Below are 20,131 nucleotides of genomic sequence, written 5' to 3'. Positions count from 1 at the left end.
AACTATAACACTAAGCCAAAACCTGGATATTTTTCAGTAGGCTGACTTCTCAGTGTGGCAAGGGTCCTGGCTACCTATTCAGATACGGACCTACCATCAAGGCGCTTTGCTCTGTGGCAGTGAGATAAAGTCTTCTAGTTCATAAAAGATGCTGACTATAGAGACATCCCAGGACCAGTGAGCTCTGCACGATGGCCACAGTTAATTTCCCAGACACTTTACAGAGTGAAGCCAAGCATCCGCATAAGGAGCCTCGTGCCAAAGGCCACATTCCTTTGTAAGACTGGGCTGTCATGCCCCAAGGAAGAAAGTATGCCAACAAACCTACTTCAGGAATAGCAAAGGCGGACCATTTCCTGGATGTGCTGTGTGTCCCACATCCTTCCAGAGCTGTCACTGACGGCTGCCCCCGACGCTAACCACTGTTCTCTGATCCTCATGAGCCTTTGTGGTCACTAGAGTGTGAGCTCCCTGGGGTCTAGATTGCTCCTTCACTGCGTCACCTGCCGCAGAGTCGGTGCTCGGGAATCCCATCATTGATGGTAGCCGTCTTGAACTCAAGAGAGCGACACTTGCCCCTACATCTCCCTTTAATCCCCTTTGTCTCCTCACACAGGCTAACAGATCCCGGGACCTTGGTGCAATTGTTTACTGTGTTGGTGTGAAGGATTTCAATGAAACTCAGGTATGAGCCTGGCTCTCCCCCTGTTTGGAAATGTGCTGAGCTCAGGAGTGATGGACAGCAAGTTCATTCAGCGTAGTGGGGGCATCTGTGGAATATATACCCGTAAATAGGATGTTTCTCTGGGAAGCTAGGCAAGAAGAACGTTTTGGCTGTGTGAAGAGTTTGACATCATCTTTTGAAGTTTCTGGGGTCTCAGCATAAGACCACCCAGGGCACATCTCCTTTGTTTAATTTTCTAGGTGACATTAAGTCAGCAAGGTCTCAACACAGGTCTCAATTAGCTTAGAAAACCTTCTAAATTTCTTAATTTGACAAATACAATTTTCTTTTTCAAGTGACAGATTTTTTTTTTTTGCTTATTAAAATGTAATGCATTCTCTATACAGGAATGTAGGAATAGTTTGAGCGTGCCCAGAAGTAGAAACCTAAATGCTAACATCCTCAGTGAGAGCTCTTCCATGTGGCTCAGGGTTGTTTTTGTTACAGGGTTCTCAGTAACTTACGGAGTAAATAAACAGGATTGCAAAGCACTGAGATCCTCTTAGAAAAAGTACACATGTGTCTGCATTAAGACTATGACAAGTCTACATGCCAAGCTGCAAATATAGAGGGAAGATCCATTATGAATAGACCTTGTTTTCCTTCCAGTTTAATTTTTAAATTTTCCCAAGTTTTTAAAGTAATAAAAATGTTGCTCTTGCAATCAGTAAAAAACAATGAAAAAGAATTTTAAAGTTGGCATGTTCTCTGTGGCAGTCCCAAGACTCTGAATGTTGAGGGTCCCTGGTCAGCTGCTCCTTATCCTGATTCACACAGCAGAAGGAAGCAATGGGTCTGACCCCCATGGCATTTGGGGTGAAAGGTGAAACCCCTTTCATCAGCCTGGTTCTACGAGAATGCCTAAACATGGTTCTGAAGTTGTCTGATTTGAATAAAATTACCAGCAGCTATTTGGGTGAAAAACAAGACATTGTCCTCAAATCGAAAATATATCACCCTAAGTCATGTGTTCATCCAACTGGGCAGTCTTCCTCTGCTCCCAAGAAGGAAGAGATTCAAACAAATCTCAAACAAAATTCAAACAAAAGCTGGTGCAATCCTCAGCCTGCTCCAGGGGGTCCCTGGTTAGCGCATTATTGCTGAGGGCCCCTCAGTGAGGCCCTGAGCCTGGTGAAGCTCCAGGTTCCTCTGGGTTCTGCTCATGGGTGCCCCAAGCCCCTGCAGTCCATGGTAGCTTTCCCGATCCTTCCACATCCATGCCTAACGTCTCTGCACTTGTTTGTCTGCCTGTTCTCAGTTGGCTCGGATTGCAGACAGTAAGGACCATGTGTTTCCTGTGAATGACGGCTTCCAGGCCCTTCAAGGCATAATCCACTCAGTGAGTACACGCTTCTTCTGGAGGGTTGACTGGCTGTGAAGGATGATCTCTCTCTCTCCCTGAAACCCGCCCTCCCCTGTCATGCACGCTCTGTTGTTTTTCTGCTTGAGAGAACATTCCTTTATAGGTCTTTTCATCTACTATGTATGACTAGATCTGCCTTCAGCCTTTCAATCACGTTTCTTTTCTTTCTCTTGTGCCAACTCCATCCTACAAGTTGAGGAGGACCCTGCCCTGGTTGCAAGCCAAACCACAGGCAGCCTCTGTTCTCCGAGTCGGAGCTAGACTGACCTGCAGCCTACCCAGCCATGACTAAACATAGCTGCTCGCAGTGATATGACACCTTTTTTTTGTAAAAAAGCATTTAACCCATAAATTACAAATTAAATAATGACAAAGTAAAAATCAGGTAAGAGTTTCACGCACAGTTCCAGTCAGCTCTGAGATCATTCCCACACCACTCCATGGTAGTCAGCCAAGGTAGATCCCGAAGCCCGTGCCCAGGAATACTTTTAGAACACTGATGTCTGTAAGCAGAAGTTTCGAGGATTATGAAAAAGAGTCTCACTTCAGGCTGGGAATGCTTGTCTTAAATATGTACAGACTTACTCTACTGAAAAAGTAGAAAGAATCGGGAAAATGGAGGATGTCAGGCCCAGTGATTAGTCCACAAGGAAGGGACTTCCTGCATGTTTGGATGGGTCAGTGGATGGCTCGGTAGGTAAAGACTCTAGCCACCAAACCTGACTACCCGAGCTCTGTCCCCAGAGAACCCCCATGGTGGAATCCAAACCAGTTCCTCCTCACTGTTTATCAGCTCTGCACACATGCGCAGAAACTTCTGGGTCACTGTGGCGTACTCGGGAACATAAGACTAAAACCCCACATGGAGCAGCAGCCTAGTTCTGTGGAGCACTAACAGTGGGTTCGGGCTGACCTTGACCTGTAGCTGTGCAGGGAAGGGTCACTTCACAAGGTGGGCTGACCTGAATTGCTACTGAAAGACCTTTAAGGAGGTGGGAGGCACAGCGGAGAAGGAGCTTGAGTTCACCTTCCTTCGGGGGAGAGTGGAGCCTATCCAGGGGTGACAAGGACAGCTCTGATTGCTGGTGATTTCGGAGGGGAGGGAACATAGCCAGCACATTGGCCTGGATCAAATCTGCATAAGCTTCGAAGGGTTTTAACTGCACCTGCAGGCAGTGGGTGGTGTCACTGAAACACTAGTTTTTATTTTATTCTAAATTAGATGTAATAATTGTAAATTTCTGGGGTCTAATATAAGATGGCCCCATCTATTTTCTGAGTTCTAACCAAGCCCAACCCTGCTTAGCTTTCTGAGATCATAGGAGATGAGATACACTCTGTGTGGGGTGGCTGTAGATGTGTGATTCTCAATACAGACACACAACTATAGATATGTGGTCTCAGAACACACAACTGTAGACATGTGATGTCTCAGTACAGACACAATGGTAGACAGTGTGGTGTCACAATACATTTATACAACATGCTCTGGTCAAGCCAGGGTAACTAGCATCCTCATTGCCATATCAGGTCTTTGTGCTGGGGTCGTTGAGCTCTTCTCTGTCCATTTACATAGGCACACCAGAGACAGTGGCCCAATCAGAGACCCTCCCCAGGACAGCTTCTGGACAGGGTGGGATTCCTTTTCCTGTTCAAGCTCTCAGGAACCACATGCCCAGGGCTCTTCAAGAGTCAATTCTTACACAAATTATTGGCACTTCTATCTGTGTGAATCAGTATTGGCCTTGTATGTTTCAGCATTAGCAATAACTCACCCGAGCTCAGTGTGAGCCAGGGTGTTTGTAAAACCACCCCCAGCCTCAAACTGAAATAGATCCAAGGGTGTGGTACAAGTTCTGTCAGGACAGTGTCCCCATTGCAGACTTCAGGCTTCAAACTTTAACTGAATGGCGGCTTTCTTGTGAGCATTTATCTGGGAATTACATCAGTTTTGATCCTCCCAGGACTGGAAACCCATGTTTATGGCTGCTGTTAACTGGTTTGCTTGGACAGAGAAAGAGACGAGCATGGCAGGGCTCATCCTTCTCAAGTCAGACAGAAGTAATTATGGCATGGGCTGGCTGGCTGCTTTTAAGAGGTGGGTTCTGTTCTCTTTCCAGTATCAGCCCAAGGCACCCACTCCCGCTCGTTCCCATCATTAGCCTGTGACTGGCTATCTTCTTGAGATAAAATAGGACCAGACTCAATGATCTAAAATGAGATAGCAGAGCAGCTTCTGATGACTCAAACAGATCACACAGATTTCTGCATTTTTGAGCCCCAAATAAAAGTGCAAGGGCTAATACTGAGTCATCAATCAAATGCTCACTGAGAGGCCGGAGAGGTGGGGAACTCACAGCTGCTTGCCTGGCATTTGTGAAGCCCTGGGTTCTGTTCCCAGCATGTCCCCCACCAAAATAAATAAATAAAAAGAAAGAAAGAAAGAAAGAAAGAAAGAAAGAAACGAAAATGCTAATTGAAAAAAATCTCCTATTGTAGATACTGACTATACAGTTCCAAGCGAAGCAGAAAGTGACCTTGTCCCAACAACAGAGGACAGAAAATCTATGGAAAAGACCCAGAAAAAAAACTAATATATGAAGTTAAATTGTAGCAAACGGTATGAAGAAATAGCATATGCCTTGGGAGAATAGTGAAGGGGGAGGCAGTGGTCCAGGCTCCTTTAAGAAGATAACCTGGAAGGCGAAATGTAGCTGACATTGACGTGCAGGCTTGGAACTACCGAGCGGGCACATGGTCCTGAGAAGGCACCTGGTAGAATGAGCGGGTGATGTGTAAGGTTGGCAGACAAGATGAAGCATCAGGTAGCCTTGAAGGCCGTGGTGATTGCTCTAAGATAGCCATGTGCAGAGGCTGCAAACAGAGCAACCATTCCCCAAGGCTCAGGAAAGAAAGGCATGGTGGCATCCTACCCACAATCCCCTGGGAGATGACTAAGTGCTCAGAAGCAGTCTTGAGAGGGTGTGTGCCTGGGCGAGGAAGGAGAGATGTCACTGGCTGTTGAACTTCCCAGGGCCCCCTGTAACTGCCCTCTGGAGATCCACCTATTATTCTGAGTTACAGGCCAGGCGGGGACCCACAGGCAGGTTGGATGAACTGTCATACCTGATGCTCAGAATGGTGTGCCGGGGAACCTGAACCCAGCGGCGTCTCCAGAAGCCCCACCTTCTCCACCTGGGGAAGTAGAATGGACACTGGGTGCCCAGGATCTCTTTGCCAGGGGAAGGTCTACCCTGTCCTCTGCTGCCTCTCTCTGATGCCTGGTTTGGTCATTTTGGCACTCTCCGAGGCTCCTAGTACTTAAAGGAAACACTTGCCTGTCCATCTATGGGAGAAAGAGGACAGAAGGAAGTCAACAGCTGGAGTAAATGTACTTTAACAAATGCCTCTTCTCCCCATTTAATATTACTCCATTTTAAAACCCTACCATTGCCATACGGCACGTAGTTTGTTGCCATTTGCAGATGAAGAACCTGATGCCCAGTTAATATTCCCATGGGTACAGAGCTCGTGGGCAAGGGGACCCCACAGTTCTTCCTCTCTTTGTGACTTTAAGAACGTAAAAATAAAAGCCACCAAGCTCCGTCACTGGGTGGATCCCATCATTCAGCCCTTACTGGAGCCATGCAATAGATTGGAGGTTGTGTACTGGAAAGGTTTGGTAAATCAACCAGGACCAAACATCTCAGCAAATGAGTGGCAACGCAGGATATGCTGCCAGTGTCTGCTCGAGAGAGTGATCCCCCACTCCGTTCAGCGTTAGCCAGAAACAGCTCCGTTTTAGAGAGGGAGACTCTGAAAACCAAATACAGGAAGTGACTCAGCATGACTCACGTGATTACATGGAGGTAACAGAATCCACGGGTCCCAATCTGGGAGCACACTGGTTGGGTTTGGAGTCCTTTGCCTTCTACACTGGGTTAGAGGCACCTCCAGAAGCTCAACTGGTGTTCAGTTGCTCATGAGAACAGGACACTTTGACCATCAGACTCTGTGGTCCTTCAAGCAGACGTTCCTCCTAAGCTGTTATTTCTTCCATCTGAGCTTTAGCCGGCCACAGCTCTGCATAGCTTCCGAGGTCAGGAACATGTGGATGGTATCGCGGAAGATGTAAACTAGTCTACTCAGTGTTTTTAAAGGTCCCAGGGTAATGAAATTCCCATGTTCTGAAGGCTGCCGTTCAGGGGGAAAGAAAACCTCACACCTAGGCCAGAGGCGTCCTCACGGGACCCTCGCAGGGTTCCCACTTGCTATTTCAGAATATGGTAGTAAATTTTAAAGAAAGAGCCCATTCCTTTGTCTCCTCTCATTGTGGTTCACTGGGGAATTCCGCTGACCACCACCTGAGTTTATCACCAACTCTCCAGGGAGACCATGACACAATAATTCAACCATGCTCCTGGGCCTTCGTTTGCCTTTTCAAAGGGCTGTGGGCAATAACACCAGAAACTGCGTGCGAGGCGAGCTGGATTCAGAGAGCACTGGAATGGGTTTGCAGCTTTGATTCTTGACACTTGGCCCAATTACCATGATTTTTTTTTGTCCCCAGCTGTCCCCACTTAATACAGTTGAGGGCAGTGTCTGGTCCTGAGGAGGGGAGCCCAGCCACTGGCCCTCGCCATCTGCGCCTCAGAGGTTTGCCCTCCAGTCAATGTTTCAGGGTATGCCTGGCTTCCTATTAACGGGGGCATGAGTCAGCACGTACAGCCTGTGTGTGTTTGCTCAACAATCAGCAAGGGCAGAGCAAGCGCTGGCAGAACCCCCTCTCAGGAAAGCTGTAGGATCAGCAAACCGGGGACACATCTGCCCATAAGGATATTGAAATTTATTTTTATTCTTGGCAACCAGATCCTGTGCTGCTTTCTCCCTTCAGTTCCTAGGAAGGCAGAAGAGAGGTATTCCCCAAATCTGGCCTGGAGCCTAGAAACTCTGACCAAAGGCAGCGTTTGTCTTCCAAGCCCCCACCAGGAACTGAGGGTTTCTCTCAGAGTCCACAGGGCAGCCCTGCAGTCCCCGTGTCCGGCTTCAGGGAGCTAAAACCTCATCTGAGCAAGTCTCTCCACAGCGGTAGCCCTTGCCTTAAGCCAGCTCATTTCTCATCTTCAGAACCGCTTCCCTTCTGGGGCCCCTCCAGCTCCTGTCTCAAGACTTGTCTGGACCCCAGGGCGCTGTGGAGTCTCTTCCTGGAGACTACCCTGGCATCTCCTGCGGCATGAGCTCTCCCCTCCCAGAACCCCCCAGTGGCAGCCATTCTGGGAGCCTCTCTTGGATCTCTTCCCTACCATAAGGCAGCTGCTCCCTCCACAGAAGCTAAGTTGTATCCCAGAAGCTGCCCGTCTATCCTGTTTCTGGCACCAGGCCTTACAAAGTTGCCCAGAGGACTGCATGGCATTTGTGACCCAGGGAAGACCCACACTGAACAGCAGATAGGCATTTTGTAGCTGAGCAGAATCCCCCAGCCCTACCCTATCCACGCTTCCAATATTGCAGCTGTAAGAGACAAGAGACGGCATTCTCGGCTCTGTTCTTCCTGGCAGGCTGGAATATGAAATAAAAATAGAATCAAACTGTAATTGCTGGAGTAGAGCAGGAAGGCTTTTTTTTTTTTCTTTTTAAATCACTTGCCTCAGCAGTCACTAATTCCATTAAAGCTCTGCCGACTTCAGGGCCAGGCATTTCTCCTGCTATTGTCTCACTCTGCTGTTAAAAGGCCCCAAGTCACACCGATTCCCACAGCTGCAGAGGCTCCAGGAGCAGTCTCAGCAAGTCGCAGCTCCCGGCCTGGCCTCTACAGTTCCCTCTCTCTAGAAAACAGCAGCCGTGATTTCATAGAAAAAATGGCTTCTGAAAAGCAACCTTGCTGTACTAGTGGGGCGCTCCAGTGGGCAGGGTGAGGGAGATGAGCAGTTCTCTTGCTGAGCAGACTAGGACCAAGCGGTCAGGGGTACCCGAGCTTTCCTCCTGAAAACATGGTGGGAACATGGTTCGGTAGGAAAGCAAGCAATGTCCTCAGTTTCCCTGCCTGCTTTCAGACAAGATTCCCATTGAGCAAGTTACAAAGAATGCCGCACTTATGCAGGCTGGGGATATGTCTCCGAACTTTTCACATGTCTAGCTTATGCTTTCTTCATTTGGTATATTATACCAGAGCACATAAAATCACTGTGCCTCACAAAGATATATGTAAAATGTTCAGTGTTTATTTTAAGGACCAACGAGAACCTTGGCCCATGTCTGCTGTTAATAGATGTATGGCCGTTGATTTAAAGTGTGCAGTGGAATTTGATTAGGAATGGTATCTGACTTTCTTCATATTTAACTCACAAGTTACAGATTAAATCATCTGGGCTCACAAGATGACCTAGAAAATATGAATGAATCAGTTGCATGGCCTAGGCTGTCGGGCTCTGTCTTAAAGAACAGGGTCCAAGGCTCACCCATGCCTTCTGCTATCAGCTGTGACATCGTATGGCCCTTCTGGGGTAGCCCGAGTCCAACCCTCTAAACAGAGACCTCTGTGGGGTTTCCTGAGCAAAGATGACAATGACTTTTAAAGAAAGCCGCCCTAGAATGAACCACCTACAACATTATGGTTGGAAAGTTATCCACTAAAGAGAAGAAAGCGTCAAAGCAGTCCTCCTGGGAAGGCAGCCCCAGACTGGGAGGTACCAGTAAGCGGTGATAAAGACAATAGTTTCGTGTTCAAAAGGCCCAGGAATTACATAGATAATAGAAAGAGAAGCCATGAGAAGGTTGCTGTATTAAGGGAATACAGAAAGTATTCCTTGAATTCGCTTTTTTAATCTAATATTTAGTCCCTACTATGTGCCAGGTTAGTCTTTGTGAATACAGGAGTGGGTAAGAACAGAGCCAATCCTAACCCAGTAGTGTGTGTGGTCTGAAGGCAGCGGCCCGTTAGGAACACGCATACTTATAAAATGTGATATGGCCATGAAGGAGGCCACAGATCTCTTCATGCTCGGCTCACCTGGACTCACTGGCAGGGATTTGACTCTTTCTGGAGAGTAGCAGGGAAGATGACATTAAAGAAAATTGCTAAGTTTTTGTGTTAGAGAACTGGGCAGATTTAGCCAGCCAATGGGAAGTTATCCTGAACTGGACGGCTCCGTGGGTGGAAAGGAAGATTTGCTGTAAGTATGGTAGCTGCATGGCTGTCTCTCCTGTGGTAGAAAGCGAGCAGCCAGAGGCATCTAGAGGAGCCTGTAGCCACCATGGCTGTCTCCTGGGAACAGAGAGAGGAGCTGACTGGTGAGTGCCGGAGCTATCTCTCAGGAGCAGAGAGAAAATCGGAGCAGAGAAAAGCTTCGCGGGTTCTAAAGGAAACTGTTTGGGAAGCCTGTAAACTGGAACAGCCTAGGAACTGGCATAATGGAGAAGGTGGGAAGAAGAGTCGGGAAGCTAGCCCGGGGCCTTTGGTGTGCATAACTAATGACCGCATGTTAATAGGGACCCAGATACCCCACTTGTCCAGGTAAGAAGGAATGACAGAAGTGGATCTTCTTGGCAGAAACCATTTGACTAGTTTCTGAGGGCTGCTGCTTGTGAGTTTTTAATCTGTCATTCAGCAATCCCTCTGTGTCCAGATCACTGCCATTTTAGGGGATTTGGACCTAACACTATATCCATGTATCCTCCTTGGCTACTATGCCTGTGCAGGAGAGGGGTCCTCGAGCTCCTCACCTTCAGAGAGTCTCTGAACTGGTCTGCTGCTGGCTGCAGTTCAGGCAGACTGATGACAATATAGTCTGGGCTGCTGATAATCAAGGGGTGACCCCACCCCCAAGACCCATGCGTACCATTAAGACTTTTCTATCTTTTGACACCAGAGATTTCAAGCTAGCAGGAGCTATAGTCCCGGACAAAGCCTGCCTATCTGCCCTGGTGAATTTGATTCTACTGGCAGTTACGATCCCTTCCAGATGTTTTAGATTAAACTTGGGGAAGCTGTGTTTTTACTTGATTAAATCACAGCACTTGGCTGACATATTTTGGCCTTTTATACACTCCTTAGAGTTATCAGCTAATTGCAGACACTTCAAGAAAATAATACAGCATGTGTTTATTGTGACAGACCCTGTTAGTATGTCTGCAGTCAAAGATTCATGGAAATTTTGTTTTACCAGATCCTGGTTACACGTTAGGGTTGGTTCAGATATGTCGATGGAAACTCAGGAGCTTACATGAGCAGACACGCCATGTACTTGTTTTGGGAAATGGAAAAAAAGACAGACCCAATAGTTTGGCTTTCTTCTTATACTGTTTTGAAATCTTCAGTTATGAATGATTAAATGATTGATTCAACTTTCTCGGGGAAATCTGAGGAATTCTTGCAAAACATCAACACACAGCTCTGCGTTGTTCTGCTGCCGCTGCTTACTGAGGCACTCCCTCTGAATTTGCTCCATTTCTTTAAATGTGGTCTGTTTGGAGCTCTCTCCTTGAAGACTTGGAAAGTGACCCAGGAAAGCAGTATACAGTGGGGGAGGGTAGTCATCACATTAAGGTTGTGGGCCACTTGAGGAAGGCAGTATCTTGTCCTAGGATACTACCAAAGGCCTAAGGTAGGTGGACCTAGGAGAGGGAAGCATGGAGAAGCTACGAGCCTGTTCCCCAGATGTATCTATTGTTGGGGCTGTCCCTGGTGTCAAGGTAGACTCATGACAAGGGGGAATTAAGAGCTCAGCATTGAAACAAAGCATCCAGAGCCAAGTACAAAGGGACTTGTCACTCCAACAGTGACAGATGCACAGCCAGACATGACATCAGAACATTGCATGTCCCTGCAGCCGGGACGGGGGTTAGCAGGAGTGAGGCACGAGGCCACACCTGTGTGGGGTAGGGAGGGTCTCTGACTAAGCTAAAGCTGAGGGGACCACCACCCAAGTGCAGAGTCAAGAGGAAGCTAAAAGCAGATAGGGTCATGGGCAGGCAAATTACTAAAACCTCATGAAGCTGTACTGCAAGAAGGGCCTAGGAAATGTGCATTCAAAAACTGAGGAGCCGGGAGATGGCTCACTCAGTAAAGTGCTTGCTTTGCAAGCCTGAAGACCTGAGTTCTAGCCTGGGGAGGCAGAGACAAGCAGATCCTTGGGGCTGGCTGACTAACCAGCCTAAATGAGAGACTCTCAAAAAGAATGTGGGCAGAGCCTGAGGAGCAGTACCCAGTGTTGTCCCGGGGCTTCACAACTAACATGTACACACATGAACGCACACACACACATACGCGGAATGATTCAAAATAAAATTGGCAAAGAAAGAAATGCTACCTTTTATAGCTTCCAGCTGTAGCGTCTCCTAAAAGTCATGCCGTAACTACTGACAGCTGAGTAACCTTTACTGTTTCATCATCTGCGCTCTAGATAAAAAATTTTTCTTAAAAAAAAAAAATTTCTTAAGCTTGTTTGCTCATTTCCTTTTACACTGCTGCTCTGAGGATGCCCAGATTTCTCCCTGGAATGGGTAAATATTGTCTTTCTTGAGAAACTCATGTGTTTTCCTTCCCTGGGTCGAGATGTTCTTGAGTACCTCTTCTGCACTTGCAGTAGCAAGGAGGGCTTGGTGCCAACCCCACTGCTCACGGAAGATAAGCCCCCCTCCCTGCCCCCGCACATTTTCCCTGAGCTCTCTGCTAGTGCCATCTCCCTTTCCTTACCCTTGAGCCCATTCTCTGAACTGCAGTTTACTGCCCTTTCCATTTGATCATGTATGGTGGGGTTGTGAAAACGTAAGCTGGAACAAGAGGTTTCCCTAAGTAAACATCCATGCAGACAAATGGACATTTCCCGGTTCTAAAAGACACTTCTGCCTTCTACAAACTGAATTCTCCGGATTGTGCCATTAGTTGATTTCACAAATACCCTTTCACACGTTCAGAAATGGTACATTTTAGCTCTCCGAGACATCTCAAATTTCATAGTAAGTAAGCCCCAACCATTTTTGGTTAGCAGATTAGTTCAATGCCCCCTACTTCTTGGTTGAAATGTCAGTCAGTACCCAACAAGGGGTAGAATGCTTAGATGGTGAAGAGAAGCTTCCCTGGCCCCGTCAGAGCCTTCCTGGTCCCCAGGCTCTTGTTCAGTCCCTCGTGACTCAGCTAGAGGACGAGTCCCATCTGAACAAGGGCAGAGAGTCCACCGGAAGAGAAAGCAAACTGTAAGCTGCGAAGCGCACCAGGTCAACTTTCCAGACAGGAAGCTCTGACAGGAGTGTGACCGCCATGCCTGCAATGAGGGGGCATCCCATCTCTCTCCAGCCACATCCGGGCTCGCTCCTCCTCTCTGCTGGTCACTCTTTCTGTGCCCTGCATGTTCCCCAGCTGTACCCCCAGCTGACCCAACAGCTCTGTTAAAGTCCCACTGCAGCTGCCTTTTCTAGGTACCCTTAGCATAGTATCCCTGCAACGGTCCCCATGACCCTTCTGGTTTATTCCATCTGCCCCTTTAGCTTTGCTCTTAGGGCTGGCCATTGTGTGTCATGTCACAGGGAAAGCCCCACGGGGTTGTGGGCACCATCCTCCAAGCCCAACTGCTGCCATCTTCACAAAATCAGTGATGCCTCCTTTGAGAATTCATCTCGGTGGGGCCTACCAACTGTTGACATGTTCACATCGTCCCCAGGGAAGCAATTTTAGAGACGGCGTTTGTAATGCCATACTGAATCTCTTGGTTCAACAGGACTCATGTATAACAGGTTCAATAAAAGCCTAAAATAAATACAGAAGGATCGAGTGGATGAATGGTTCTTAGAGCTGATTGGACACTCAGCGGCTCCCCGCGCAGCCTGGCTCATTAACGTGTGGTTTTGACAGTGGTGCATCACCCAGGGTTTCTCCCGCATTCTGATGTCCATGAATTTCTCTGTCTCGTGGTACTGTCTTAATTCTCTCTTAGTAGAACAGGCCCATTGACTGTTTTTACTTCCTCTCCACCTAGATTTTAAAGAAATCTTGCATCGAAATTCTGGCCGCTGAACCGTCTACCATATGCGCAGGAGGTAAATGAAAACTAAGTGCTCACCGCTTCCATTTGGTTGCTATTTCGAGTTCAAATCTCTATTTGCTTCATGTGTAAGGGCGTAGAAGTGGGACAAGAGACAGGTAGGTGTGACTACAAAAATCAGAAATTGCTAATTAAATCTGCTGTGAGGAAAAGAAAAGAAGGGAGAACCTTGTCAGTTCCCGGGAAGTCTAAAATCAGCCGTCAAAACCCCCTTCTTTCACGGGACATGAGTACAAGGAGAGTGTAGAAACGCTGGATTCTCATCTTGATGCAAGGCTGATCCCAGCGCCACCCCGCCTGTGACTGCCCTACAGATCACACCAGGGGTCACAGTGAGCCCTGGGCCTCCCTTGGAATCTTGTTCTTAAGTATTCTGTGTACTCGGCATATTTATTTGGCCTAATTGTTCCATCTACCAGGACTCACAAAATGGTGGTAGAGAATTCCAGGCATCACTGTAAGGTCTGCTACAAGGTATCATCAGTGGAGGAACTCTCCAGAGAGCAGCCTCTCCTTTGAATCCCAGTATCATCTCCAAGTGATGAAGACTGGGGCTTTGGCCAGCTTTGCAGTATGGGCTCCTCCCACTTTAAGGGTGTGTTCTCCCGATGCACAGGCGTCAGCTCTGTTTCAGCCATGTAATGGGCTTTTTAACCTGTTGCGGGCCAGGCACATTGCTGGGTGCTGGGGGTACGAGGATGGACTCTGTGGGTCCCTGTCCCCCTGAACCTTTTGTCTTTCACTATTGAGAGTCCCTGTTGATGCTCGAGTTCTAGCCTCTCTGAACACCAAATGCCAGTCATTGATTATCGACAGAAAATACATCACCCAACCCGGATGAGAAAAGCTCGCTTATGCATATTTTACTGGTATAATCAAGGCGCTTGCTTAAGGAGTTCCTTCTCAATTCTTAATTGGATTTTAGAGGAATTGAAAATGGCCAAGGAGGCAGACACTAAATCTGTGTCAACATCACAATAAATGCATACATGTTAGCAAGAATCAATGCTTATGTAAGTGTGCACATATGTATAAACTCCATACAAATATTAATGCTTATGTGAACACGTGAATACATACATATAGGTATACATACACGTGTATGTAACGTTGTTAGCAAAATACATAGTGGCTATACTGAGCTAGGTGTTAATTTACCAAGGAAAAGCAATTTGAAAAGATTTCCTTTCTATATTCAAATAATTCATTTTTTTGGCAGCACAAATGGCAGGGGAATGTCTTCAACCCAGGGCACACTCCAGGAGAATGTCTTCAAAGAAAGCCTGGGCTGATTTACATGTACAGTCCCATCACTTGGGAGGCTGAGGCAGGAGGATGGCCAGTTCAAGGGCAGCCTGAGCTCCAGAGTGCACCGTGTAAGGAAGAAGTGGTGGCCTGGAGGGACAGTTCAGGGATTAAGAACACTTGCTGCTCCTGCAGAAGACCCTGGTTCCCAGCCCCCACAGGGTGTCACAGCCATCTCTAACTCTCACTCCAGGGACCTGATGCCCTTTTCTGATGAAACTCCAAGCACACACTTGGTGCACACTCATCCATGCAGGCAAAACACACACACACATACACACATAAAATGAATAAATCAAAAACACAGGAAAGGGAAATTTGCCAAAAGATACGATCACATAAACACATGTCGGGGTGTTGTAAAGGGCCGTGCAGTGCAGAGCCTAAACTGGACTGGAAAACTTCAAGGTCAGTCACCCTGAGCTTTGGAAGCGTTTTGTAAAGGAGTGGACTGTTCGGAAGACTTGAACTTCGTGTATTGTGTGTGAATACAATGTGTTTTTTATAATCCGGAACTTTAAAGTAATTAGAAGACAAGGAAGTCCCTTGATGGTGCAATTATCTCATGTGTGATGAAAACCCAGGCTTTGGTTTGCAACCTTGGCTGTGGAGCAGCCCTGTGATCCATCAGAAAGCCTGCAGGGGATGGGCAGCTTCTCGTTCTCAAGAATCGTTAGCTCCTTCCCCTAAGCACCATATTTCTCTGCCTGTCCCACTGCCTAGCAGAGTTCCTGGCACTAAATTGGCCATTAGTAAAATCTGATGAGTGTCTTCATTTAACAATTACCTTTGGCTTTTTTCTGTTTGATCCTTTTTAGCTCCTTCCATACAACCGTAAGAGGGCCATCCACTTTTTAACTGTTTAACTAGAATGAAACACAATTTAAAAAAAGCAATAGCCATTTAGGCAATAGAAAAAAGCCCCCTCAATAATTCTAAACTCAATAAATTACTTAGTCTCCCTCACATACTGTTAGGGTGTTTGAGACAATTTAAAAAATTGTATACATAAACTTAATGTATACGGCGCAGAAGTACTAGGGCCCCCGAGATCTGTCAGATTCCCTGAGTGGGTTGTCCAGTGGCAGGTACTGTGTGAGGTAGCAGGATATAGAGAGGAATAAGGTTTTTGCAGGGTAATTACTAAGGGTAGAATTTGGGCTCAAATAGCCAGCTTCACATACAAACAGGTTTAGGGAAAACCTGGTTTCATTGATACAGGAGAATAAAAGCACATGTCACTAAAGGATATGTCAATAACCCAAGTGCCTGAGGAGCAGAACCTTTGCAGAACACATCCAGGCTCGGACTGCCAGTCTGCAGGCTTTGAGTGATCGTCCCATGCATTCTTTTTTATCCACACTGTGGTTTTTAAAGATACAGTTACTATGCTCAAACACCAATGTACTTAAGGAGTCCAGTTTTTGTACTATCTTGGGAAATCAAACCTAGTGACAGTGGCGCTGTATTTGCCCAGGATAGCTGTTGTTGGGAATAAATGAACTAATATGCATGTATTTCTTCCCACTCAATAGCCCCTATTGTCACCCCTGACTCGTGGCCATTCTGCTCACTCCTTTGTCTTGATTCAATCCCTGTTCCAAAGCACACAGTAGTCACCTGCTGTGTGGCAGCTTTGACACCACCTTCGTTTAAATAACTTCCAACACAGATGCCTTTGAAGGTTCTTATTAACCATTCGTGCGTGTCCAGCTCTGTGTGGTTAGGAAAGTTGGCCCATCTATAGGCTGCTCTACCTACCTGAACCCCTATTTAGGAAACACACACCATGCCGAGCTCAATGGGTCTCAGGCTCAGAGTTCACCAAATACTCTATAAGCATGGACTCCAGGCAAGAACTGATTGGGATCCAGTCTGGTCTGCATTTAAAGTCCTTACCAGCACTTCTGGAAAGGAAGCTATACCAGTCCTTCACATGACATTTCAGAGACCGTCGGAGTATCCCCCTGTTTCCCACTGATTCTGATGAGGCGGGGAAGGTGCATACAAGAACAAACCATTTCTGCCTTCACGTCTGATGTTGAGATTTAGATGCCTGAAGGAGCCTCATTCAAGCAAAGTCAGAAGGGTCTCATTCCTTGACCTGCTCAGTGTTCTGCAACGCACTCATGCCTGCTGCTAGACCCTCTTCTGAGTGGAATGTTTCATGGTCTTCTGAACACACACACTCCCCTTAGTTTAAGATATTTCTGATTGGAGAAGAACTCTCATGTACTGGCGATGAAAATGCCAAGTGGGAAGCCCACAGTGAAGACCAGTTTCTTAAAAAGCTAAACAGTCACTGACTGAATGGCCCAGCCTTGCCATCCCTAGACATCTGCCCAAAATAAAAGGAAAAATGAAACCTATGACCAGACCAAAACCAATAGGTAGTTGCCCATACTAGCTCTATTTTTAATAGACCCAAAGCTGCAAACCACTCACATATTCATGAGCAAGTGGATGGACAAAAATATTAATTTTTCTATATGTTGGAATAATACTCATCCCTAAAACAAGCCCTGGGTAAACCTCAGAGTAAGTATAGGTGAGCCTTAATTGCGCTGATGGGAGACCCAAGCCGAACGCTTGTTTGTGTGACCCCATTTGATGAACTCCTAGAATGCTGGACCTGATTGATGCTTTATTAGAAAGCAGAGCAGCGGCTGCTCAGACAGAGGGAGGAACAGGGAGAGATGGCAGAGGCAGTGGAGGGGAACAGTGATGATGGTAAAGAGGTCACCATCCTGTCTGCCTTATGTGTCTCTCATGTCAAATCCTACCCTCTCCGTGCATGCTAATGTACCCCAGTTATGACTCACAGACCTTGTTGTAAAATCCCAATGTTCCAAAGAATGTTAGGTGGTGCAATAAGCATTTACCAGGAAAGAAAACCCAAACCGACTTCCAGGATGAAGTGGCCCTGACTGTCGTGGGACACAGCAGTATTGAAAGAGCAGAGCAAGGGGGAAATATGCAAATATCTCTCTTTCTAATCCAGTGAGTGATGGGAAGCCATCCCAAAACTATGTGTTTTAATTAAAAAAAAAAGCCAAAAGAAAGAAAACTGAAGAAAAGGAGCGTGTAAAGTAGGTTTGTCAAACACCTTTCTTTTTTTGCTCTTTTTAAGTCACAAACTATGAAATTTGCCCTTCTAAAGCATACAGCTGGTTTGATGTTGTTAACATATCAGTGTTGTGTGGCCACAGCAGCCACCTAATTCCATAATGCGTTCATCATCCAGAAAGAAAGAAGCTGTACCTAGTGAGCCATCATCCCATCCCCCACCACAGCCGCCACTAGGCTGCTTCCTGACTTTGCTAACTTGGGCAATTCCCAAAAATGGAATCCTGCAACATGCAACCTTTTGCACCTGACTTCTTTCATTTAGCACAGTGTTTCTAAGGTTCCCATGTTACAGCATGCATCAAAACCTGGTCTCTTTATGGTTAGGTAATATCCTTATTTATCAGTTAATGGGTATCAGCTATTTCTGTTACAGGCTCTTATGAACAGTGCTATTGTGAGTTCCTGTGCAAGTTTTTGTGTGGACACACAGCATTCATTTCTCTTGGATATCTATCTATGTTGCCTGAGATTTCTGTCCCACCAAGTGCCGTAGCCTTTCAGTCCCAAAGAAATACACAGAGGCCCGCATTAATTATAAACTGGTTGGCCTAGTAGCTCAGGCTTCTTATTAACTCTTACATCCTACATTAACCCATAATTCTTGTCTGTAATGGCCATGTGGCATGGTACCTTTTATCAGTGAGGCATTCTCATCTTGTTTCTCCTATGTCTGTATGGGTGAAGATTGTAGACTGAGCATTTCCTCTTCCCAGAATTCGCCTGTTCTCATCACCACCTATACTTCCTGCCTGGTCAACCCACCTATATTTCCTGCCTGGCTACTGGCCAATCAGCATTTTATTAAAGCAATACAACTGACAAATCTTTGCAGGGTACAAGACCATTGTCCCACAACATATCTAGGAGCAGAAAGTTTGGTTCATAGTGTAATCATATTCAAAATTTTGATGAGCAGCCAGACCATTGCCAAAGAGATTTACCATTTTACAGTCCCACTAACAATGCACATGGATTTTCCTTTCTTCACCTATTCCTGTTACTTTCAGTATAGCCGTCGTATCAGGTATGAAATAGTATTGCAGTTTTTATTTGCATTTCCATAATAACTAATGATGTTGAACATATTTTCATTTGTTGACCTCAAAAAGTACCCAGATTAGACCTGGCTGGGACCTGAACATGTGAGCATCTTGCCTTCCCCCATTTTGTTCTTTCAGTCATCCAATGAGCTTACATGGTGGTAAACCCACCCCAGGTTAGCAGGACAGCATCTAGAAGACATAAAAATGCTAACATCTCTCATCAAGAACCTTAAATTACATGTTTTCTGCCTTGCCTTTGTCTTGAGGATACATACCTTAAAGGAGAAATATCACCAAAGATTAAATCAAAGACATAAACAATTTTCTCTGAAAGATCACAGTCTATCCAGAAACTTCCTGAAGGAGCTGGTATCCTACAGAGAATTCTGTGTTCACATTTTCTGTACACACCAAACTGTATAGACTATGAAGGGTCAGTTGTAGGGCTCTGGGGATAAGGGACATTAGAGTGAGATGATCTGGATGGGGTGTATCCTGGTTCCTCATTGCTACAGATCCATTGCACAGAGCTGGATTACATAACTTCTTTGTACAAGAATCTGGCATTCCAATGAGGCTGCTGGGTCAGATCTTTGAGCTGTTCTGGAAACCAAATGTTTGTGCTAACGGGGAAATTGTGCCAGGCAGGGTAGGAGCCTGCGTCTCACTCCTGCATCTTCTCCCCAGGCCTAAATGGTTGCATGGTTTGGTTCCTATCGTGGGCCCCTGATGTCTTCCTTCCTCTACTCCCTGAGGCTGGGCCAACCAGACATGTGGGGAGCTGCTTTTATAGACGGTTCGACAGCTGAGCTGGCAGTGCCGAACATGGTGTTAGAGAAGGGAGCTTGGCGTGCAGCCTGTGTCCAGCATCTCTGCTCCCTTTGCTGATTTCTGAGGAAATGAGAGGGAGGCCAAAGGCAAGGCATAAAACATGCGGAATCGGCAGAAGTGTCGACCAGATGTCTGTATGTCTGGCATTCAAACTAGAGTCCCAAGATAGGTTTCCCCAAGCTTCATTGAGGAAATAAGATGCAGTAAGAGACTTTCCATCCACTGAACTAGCCAATGATCAGAGATGGGCCAGGATGGGAAGCATCTAAAGTTTTAATCCACCTTTCTAAACTTAGCAATAGCTTGTAAGTATCAACACGCATGTATAAATCCTCACTGCTCGTGACTGTAGCCCTGAAAAACCACGCTGATTAATAAAGTCCCCAACCAAGGTTCTGACCCTGAGGATGTGAGCACAGTTTTGCTAGCTCTGGGTAAATCATCAAAAGATCGCAGTCTTACTCCCTTTCTCTTCTGGCCCCAGTTCTTCTGAAAGCCCTCCTTGTGTGTGCTCTCAACCCACCGTGCCTCTGGCTTCCTCACAGCTGGTTTCCTGTTTCGTGTGTGGTCAGCCTAACACAACCGACAGATGAGCACACCTGTCCAAAGTTAGTCCAGTGATGGGCATTGAAGAAATCACACCGCAACTCCTTCCTTACTCAAGGCTCACAACACAGTGAGCGTCCGTTTTCTGTTT

At 46.5% G+C, this 20,131-nt stretch overlaps 1 protein-coding gene across 1 annotated transcript in view; it reads left to right on the top strand.

Moving 5' to 3' along the window:
- The window catches only part of Antxr1 (ANTXR cell adhesion molecule 1), a 191,321-nt gene that overhangs the window by 54,481 nt on the left and 116,709 nt on the right, over window positions 1–20,131 (top strand). The window contains exons 7-9 of the mRNA XM_041639405.1: window positions 617–685; window positions 1,983–2,063; window positions 13,061–13,121. Of these exons, the coding sequence (XP_041495339.1) occupies window positions 617–685; window positions 1,983–2,063; window positions 13,061–13,121 (211 nt within the window). The remainder of the gene's footprint in view (window positions 1–616; window positions 686–1,982; window positions 2,064–13,060; window positions 13,122–20,131) is intronic.

Source organism: Microtus oregoni, unplaced genomic scaffold (assembly GCF_018167655.1).
Source record: "Microtus oregoni isolate MIOR12 unplaced genomic scaffold, Mior012 000002F_ref0000024, whole genome shotgun sequence".
NCBI lineage: Eukaryota > Metazoa > Chordata > Mammalia > Rodentia > Cricetidae > Microtus > Microtus oregoni.
Note: the sequence above shows the minus strand (reverse complement) of the source record. Positions and strands in the feature narration are given on the sequence as shown.